This window comes from Galeopterus variegatus, unplaced genomic scaffold (genome assembly GCF_000696425.1).
Source record: "Galeopterus variegatus unplaced genomic scaffold, G_variegatus-3.0.2 Scaffold1947, whole genome shotgun sequence".
NCBI lineage: Eukaryota > Metazoa > Chordata > Mammalia > Dermoptera > Cynocephalidae > Galeopterus > Galeopterus variegatus.
The window spans coordinates 195,961-203,664 of NW_007728058.1; the positions used below are offsets into that span (position 1 = coordinate 195,961).

The 7,704-nt window shown below is 39.6% G+C and overlaps 2 protein-coding genes across 3 annotated transcripts in view; one reads left to right on the top strand and one right to left on the bottom strand.

Moving 5' to 3' along the window:
* MED12L (mediator complex subunit 12-like) overlaps positions 1-7,704 on the top strand; it is a 287,707-nt gene that overhangs the window by 175,535 nt on the left and 104,468 nt on the right. The gene's annotated exons all lie outside the window — the stretch shown is intronic.
* On the bottom strand, positions 78-1,855 carry P2RY13 (purinergic receptor P2Y, G-protein coupled, 13). Of its 2 annotated transcripts, none has more exons than XM_008579718.1 (2): positions 1,802-1,855; positions 78-1,194 (listed from the first exon to the last, which is right to left on the bottom strand). In XM_008579718.1, the coding sequence occupies exon 2, from the start codon at positions 1,177-1,179 to the stop codon at positions 169-171; it is 1,011 nt and encodes a 336-aa protein (XP_008577940.1). In that variant the 5' UTR covers positions 1,180-1,194; positions 1,802-1,855; the 3' UTR covers positions 78-168. The 2 variants fall into 2 exon arrangements, with proteins under 2 accessions (XP_008577940.1, XP_008577939.1); XM_008579717.1 differs by lacking the exon at positions 1,802-1,855 and adding an exon at positions 1,667-1,743.

Consider the following 7,704-nt stretch of genomic DNA (forward strand, 5'->3'; position numbering starts at 1 on the left):
TACTGGTCAAAAAGAAAATTTATGTAACCTTTTTTTGTATACTAGCATAATAAAATTTAAGAAAGCATTTGTTCCAATCCCTTTTCTTTTATTGCTTAAGTTTGATTTTCAAATAAATTACCTTTTGAGGTCTCATCAGTAAATAGAAGTTAATCATGTATGAAGTTGTCAGCCTAGGGTTATATTGTCTGTCTGACTGCTGTGATTTTCTTGGCTTGATGCTGTGGTCTTTCTCCCTCTCATGCATGGTTTCTCGTACAGCCTTTCTGTGAACTTTTTACATAAGAATATGTATATCAAGGGGTCCATACAAATGTTGGTTGTTGCCAAAAAGAGAGTTGTTTCTTTAGCAATGAACAGTTGATTTTGCAGTCTACAGTCAGTCCTACTGTTGGTTTGACTGTGAGTATATGGAATTCTGGCAAAATGAAGTGGAGCAAAACACAAAAAGAAGACGATCACCACAACAAACACTCTGCCTTCCAGCTTTTTGTTGTTTTTGCTGTCTTTACTTTTGGACTTTCTGTAAGAATTGTATACTTTTTTTGCAATCACCACATAAAACAGAAGCATTAGGACAAAAACGGTCCAGAAAATACACTGGGATATGTAGTTGACCACTTGATGCCACATCAGCCCCAGAGGCCCCTTTAAGGAGGCGCACTTTTTCACAGAAGACGGTGTTGCTTCCTTGTTGTTCAGGATCATATTTGGCAGGGAGATGAGGAACAAAAGGAACCAGATGATGATTGAGATTCCTTTTGCAAAAACAGGCTTTTTCATGAAAAAGTTTCCAAAAGGTCTGATGATCTTGAGGAACCTGTCAAAGGCTATGAGGCCTAACAGCGCAATGCCCACGTACATGGCCTCATAGAAGATCACGGAAGAGAAGCGACACACGAAAGCTCTGAGTTGCCAGGGTCCGAGGTGTGAGTCTGAGAGGATTTTGAAAGGAAGCATGAGTGTCATTATCACATCGGCCACCAAAGTGTTTTTGAGGTAGATGATGAAGGTGGAAGAGCTTGGGATGTGAACAAACACCCACAGGGCCAGAGTGTTCAACAGGATGCTGGTGAAGAAAACCACGGCATAGAGGGCCGGGATCACCAGCTGCACCACCCGCGCGTCTCTGGGGCAGCGCTCGGACCCGTTGCCGCCCTGCAGCACCGTGGTGTTCATTGTCTCCAGTGTGAGCTATTACACATAGACATGTACACAAACGAGAGGAAACAAAAAGCTCTTTGTGATTTGCAAATGATGTTTTTTAAAATAGACTTAGGTTTGTAGCTTGTTAACACCCTGCATTTATTCAGCATATCCAGTAGATCTGTTGAGAAGGCAAATATTGCTCCTGGCTAGAATTCTAAAGCACATAATACATTTTTGCTGCTTTTAACAGTATCATTACTTTCACACCCTTATGAACTCCAAGTAATCGGTTCTACCTCAGTCACAAGTGCTGCTTTTAACATGGCAGTAAAACAAAGCCCCATTTAATAAATAATACATTATTAATTATCATTAATACATCAGATTGCTGTACATTATATAATTCCTTATGCTCATAATATATGGTTTGTAGAATGTTAACTTTAAAGCATTTTTTTCCTTAAGCATACTCTACCTTTTATAAGCAAGCACACTTACAATAAAAATTGAAATTTACCTTTGTTTGGGAGGACACTCACTCAGTTCTGTGTCTTCTGTTTGCAGCAGTCGTCAGCTCAGCCTGTGCAGAGGATATGAAGCAGATGTCATTCTGTCTCTTATGCTAGGCTTCCCAATAAAAATTGAAATTTACCTTTGTTTGGGAGGACACTCACTCAGTTCTGTGTCTTCTGTTTGCAGCAGTCATCAGCTCAGCCTGTGCAGAGGATATGAAGCAGATGTCATTCTGTCTCTTATGCTAGGCTTCCTTCCTCATTTTTACTTGTGCAATGTGATCCATTAGAACCGCTTCATGTTCAGACCTTTGGGGGATTTGCTAATATGAGCTTTTCGTTGAAACTTATATAAATCTACTATGACTTGAATAAATGAGTTCATTTGCAAATATCTTTATAATTTACTCATGATAATTTTCCTGGAGTTTATCTTTTCCATCTACATGTTAAAGGAACTTTTTTAGTGCCTTTTGTATATAATTATAGGAGGTAGAAAAATGAAGGCAATAGCCCCAAATTACAACCAAGCAGGAGAATAAGACTTGACTAGAATCAGACATAATTATCTTCTGCATCTTTGTAGACTGGATTTTTCAGAAATTTGTGTTCAGGAGGATGGCCTGTTTATTTCTGCAGAAATTTGTCCTAGTCTTTTGGTTCTGGGATCTCTGAGAGAGAACATGACATATTTTCTGAGAGATAAGGGCTATTATATCCAGATTTGGGGCTTAGAATCCCAGACCCACCAATTATTTGGTACTAAATTATAGACAAATGATTTGGCAGCTCTGTGGGTCAGTTTCCTCATCTGTGTGGTGGATTTGAAAATAATATCTACCTTCTAGTGTTGTTGAGAGGATGAACTGCCTGCCTTAGAATAGTGCTCTCTGTGTAGGAAACAGCCAACCACCCACTTACATGGAAATAGTATGTACTATTTTGCTTATTAGAAAGCCATTTTTGAAAATCTTTTGTGCATATGATGTTGTATTCCAAGTACAGAAGACTTCAGGAATATTATCAGTCAGCCTTGGGTCAAAGTCTATAAAATTTTTCCTTTAAATCTCTTCAAGTTTGAAGTTGTGTGTAGAAAAAGTTTGCTGCTTTCGTGTAGAGAAAGTTGATGTCCATGACAGAAATGCTTCTCAGCCAGATGGGTAAAGGGAAAGAGGAAATTAGGAGGTGTAGAGTTCTCCATGGTGAATTTCACTTCATGTTTTTTTGCCACACAAAACGTACGGTTAGACTAGACTGCGGGGCTGGGTTGACCAGAAATTTTTGGATGACTTGGCTGGGGATTCTGAGAATAAAAATTCCATATCCCCTGGGCATTTTAAAATATGAAGCAATACAATGCCTCATAATTTTGTTTGACACTACCTAAGGGTGGCACAGTTTGAAAAATTTCTCTTTGACTCAAATAAATTGATCCTTGGGAATACAGATTCAAGGTTCATTCACATAATGGAACATAATTTAAATATATGTCTTTAGTTTGCTTCAGCAGAAGGAAAAAAACAAACTTAAAAAAAATTTTTTTAAGTAGAGAGGTTTAACCTACATAATTAATTTAAAATTTCCCTACAGCCCCCAAATTACTATCTACAGGAAGGCTTGGAGGTGTTTTCACTTTAAACAAGGGAAACTGTTTAAACAAGGGAAATGTACAGGATAATTTCATAACATGAAAATTGGAAATCACATTTTGGTCAAGTTTCAAAATGCCAGCGTGAGAAACTCTCAAAAGAGGAACCTGTTTATGGTGCTCATTTCTAGAGTTACAGAAGCATATTTTAAATATGGTAGGCTTTAAAATATTTGACTATAGTAAATATCCAATAAATTATTCATTCCTATAAAGTTTTCAGAAAGTTGATGGAAAATGCATATTATGAAAAAACTATACATGGATTTCAAATTTTTTTTTGCACCAAAATAAACTTGTACTAACTTTAACATATCTGAACAGGATCTAGTTTGAGGCACTAAGAAGGATAAAACATCAGTTTGAAAAGAGTCCCTGTCAGGGCAACATGAATTCTGGTAAAATTGAAGCAAGAACAAACATCAAATTTATGGTGAAGCTTGGGTGGAAGAATGGCGAAATCATTGATGCTTTACAAAAAATTGATGGGTACAGTGCCCCAAAGAAACCAGCAGTTTACAAATGCATAACTCATTTTAAGAAGGAACTAGGCGTGTTGAAGATGCCGCCCATGATGGGAGACCGTCACATCATTTGTGAGGAGAACATTAATCTTGTGCTCTAATTGAAGAGGACCATTGATTAACAGCAGAAACAATAGTCAACACTATAGACATCTCAGTTGGTTCACATTATACAATTCTGACTGAAAAATTACAGTTAAGCACACTTTCTGCTCAGTGGGTACTAAAACTGTTGTGCCTACATCAGCTGCAGACAAGAGCAGATCTTTGAATGGAAATTTTAAACCGTGGAATCAGGATCCTGTAGCATTTCTTTGAGAATTCTAACAGGATGTGAAACATGGCTTTACCAGTATGATCCTAAAGACAGAGCACAATCAAAGCCATGGCTACCAGGATGTGGAATTGGTCCAGTCAAAGCAAAAGCAGATTGGTCAAGAGCAAAGGTCATGGCCACAGTTTTTGGATGCTCAGGGCATTTTGCTTGTTGACTTTCTGGAGGGCAAAAGAACCATACATCTGCTTATTAGGAGAGTGTTTTGAGTAAGTTAGCCAAAGCTTTAGCGGAAAAACACCAAGTAAAGCTTCACCAGAGCATACTTCTCTACCACTGCAATGCTCCTGCTCATTGCTCTCATCAAACAAGGGCAATTTTGCAAGAGTTTGATAAAAAACACCAAGTAAAGCTTCACCAGAGCATACTTCTCCACCACTGCAATGCTCCTGCTCATTGCTCTCATCAAACAAGGGCAATTTTGCAAGAGTTTGATGGGAAATCATTAGATATCCCACTTACATTCCTTATTTGGCTCCCTCTGACTTTTGTTTTTTAATCTTACAAAATCTTTAAAGGGCACCTGTTTATCTGTAGTGAATAGTGTAAAAATACTGCTAAATTCCTAGGACCCTCATCATTAGTGATAGGCTAAATGGTTGGTGTTATTGTTTACAAAAATGTCTTGAACTCGATGGAGTTTATGTCGAAAAATAAAGTTTGTATTTTTTACTTTTATCTTTTAATTCCATTTTTCCATGAACTTTTTGAAATCCCCTCCTATGTTCATGCTTATTGTGTATTAGCTGATTTTCCCATAGTTCACAGCAGTGCCAGTGAGACCTCTTTTGACAGTGAGGTCCCATCTGACAAGCTGCTCAGCAGGGCAGTTGGGAAGCACCGCCTTAGGAGCCAGAAAAGGGCTCAATTCCTTTTTCCAGCTCTTACTGTTCTTGTGATCTTGGGCAAATTGTTTACACTCTCTATGAAGTAGTTGTCTTCTCTTTGCTATGAAAATAAATAATAGCATCTGCTTTATAGGGTTGTTAAGAGTGAGCATTCACCACGTTCTCAGAATCATGCCTGTCGTGTGGTAGTGATATGGATTGAATTGTGTTCCCCAGGTTTTATGTATTAGAAGTTTGATCCCCACTGAGACTGTTAAGTGGGTGTGAAATCCTATTATGGTCATTGAAAAGTGGGGCCTTGAAGAGGTGATTAGATTCTGAGGACCATGCCCTAATGAATGGATTAATAATGATGGTCATGGGTGTTCTGAAGGTTTTAAAAGGAGAGCACATGAGAATATCTCTCTCACTGCTGCACCATCCTGCCATGTGAGACCCTGTGTTTCTGCCAAGGAGGACCCTCTACAGATGTGTTCCCTGGGACTTTGGTCTTTCCAGCCTCTGAAACAATAAGCGACAAATATCATTTTCTTACAAATTACTTATGTTATAAGCAACAGAAACAGACTAATACAGAAAATTGGTACCGAGAGTGAGTGTTGCTTGTAACAAATACTTTAAAATGTGGAAGTGGCTTTGGAACTGGGTGTTGAGAGGCTGGAAGAATTTGAAGGAGCAGGCTAGAAAAAGCCTAGTTGCTGGTGGGAGTTTAGAAGACAAGAAAACCATGGGAAGTTTGGAACTTCTTAGAGACTGCTTGAATGGTGGTTAAGCAGAATACTGATAGAAATATGGATGGTAAAGGCCATTCTGGGAAGATCTCAGATGTGAATGGGAAGGAGCTTTTTGGAAACTGGGGCAAAGATCACCCTTGCTATGAACTGCCAAGGAACTTGGCTGTATTCTGTTCATGTCCAAACGTTTTATGGAATGTGGAACTTAAAGATGCTGAACCAGGGTATTTGGCAGAAGAAATTTCTAAGCAGCAAAGCATCTGGGAAGCTGTATGGCTACTTATAGGTAACAGCCTATACTGAGTTATGGCAGCAAAGGCATGATGTAAAGCCAGAATTTAAAAGGGAAGCTGAGTGTAAAGATTTAGAAAATTTGCAGTCTGGCCATTTGGTAGAAAAGCAGAGAGCATTTTCAGAAGAAAAATGGGATGGTGTCGTTCAGTGACCATTTGCTAAGGAGATTAGTAGAGAAGAAAGGGATTATCAAGAGAAGGGAAGAAAGACCTTGAAGGCATTTCAGAGATCTTGGGGGCCAACCCTCCCATCACAGGACCAGAAGCCTAGGGAGACAGAATGGTCTTGGGGAACAGGCCTGAGGTGTCCTCCACATGTTTGCTGCCCAGGACTGCCTTGGGAAGCTGCTTCCAAAACCAGCACCCTGGCTGCTCTAGCAGTAAATTGTCCCCAAGTGTGGCTGGACCCACAGCTTTGGAAAATACAAGCCAGAAACCTTGGCAGCATCCACATGATATTAGGTCTGCAGGCTTGCAGAATGCCAGATCTGTGAAGGCTTGGGAGCTTCCAGCCCAATTTCAAAGGATGTGTGGAAAAGCTTGGGGACCTAGGAAGAGATCTGTTGCAGGGATGGAGTCACTGCAGAACACTTCACTAGAGCAGTGCTGAGTGGAAATGTGGATTTGGAGTTGCAGCAGAAAAACCCGACAAGGCCATTTCTAGTGGAGCCAGGGGAGTGGGACTGCCATGGAGACCCCAGAGCTATAGAACTACCAGTGTGCAACACCGACCTGGGAGAGGTAATTTATGGTGGGAGACCAGGGAAGCCATAGGAGTGGAGCTGCCTGAGGACTTGTGGACCTAACCCCATGCACCAGCATGCAGAGAACATCAAATGTGGATTCAAGGTACATGATTTGCCAGCTGTGAGATTTGATGCCTGCCCTGCTGGGTTTCAGACTTATTTTAGAACCTGTTACCCCTTTCTTTTGGTTTATTTCTCTGTTTTGGAATGGGAATATGTAACCAATGCTTGTCCCACCATTGTCCCCCATGCTTGTTCCACTTCCAAGAAAGTAGATAACTTGTTTTGATCTCACAAATGGGACTTTGGACTTTTGAAATGAAGCAAGTTATGACTTTGAGGATGGGATGAATGTATTTACCTGTGGGAAGGACATAAGCTTTGGGTGCCAGGGGTGGAATGATACGGGTTGAATTGTGTCCCCCAAGTTTTATGTGTTAAAAGTTTGGTCCCCACTGTTAGTGTTAAGAGGGCAGAAATCCTATTATTGTCATTGAAGAGGTGATTAGATTCTGAGGACCATGCCTTAATGAATGGATTAATAATGGTGGTCATGGGTGTGGATCTGAGGGTTTTGTTTATTATTATTTTTTAGTTGAGAATTTAGTTTAATTCACTTAAATGAAGCACCTGAAAGTGCATCTCTCATCTGCCTTCCTGAAATTCTGATTTTAAATGTGTATATAAAAACACATTGAAAGTCAGCATTGGAAAAATGGTCCAGGAACATCAGTATAAAACTTATGTAAAAGACAATGATCCATCATTCCTAGTTCAGAATTCAGTTTAATTCCCTGAAATGAATTAGCTGGAAGTGCATCTCTTATCTACTTTGCTGAAATTCTGATTTTATCTATCTATCTGTCTGTCTGTCTGTCTATCTATCTATCTATCTATCTATCTATCTATCTATCTA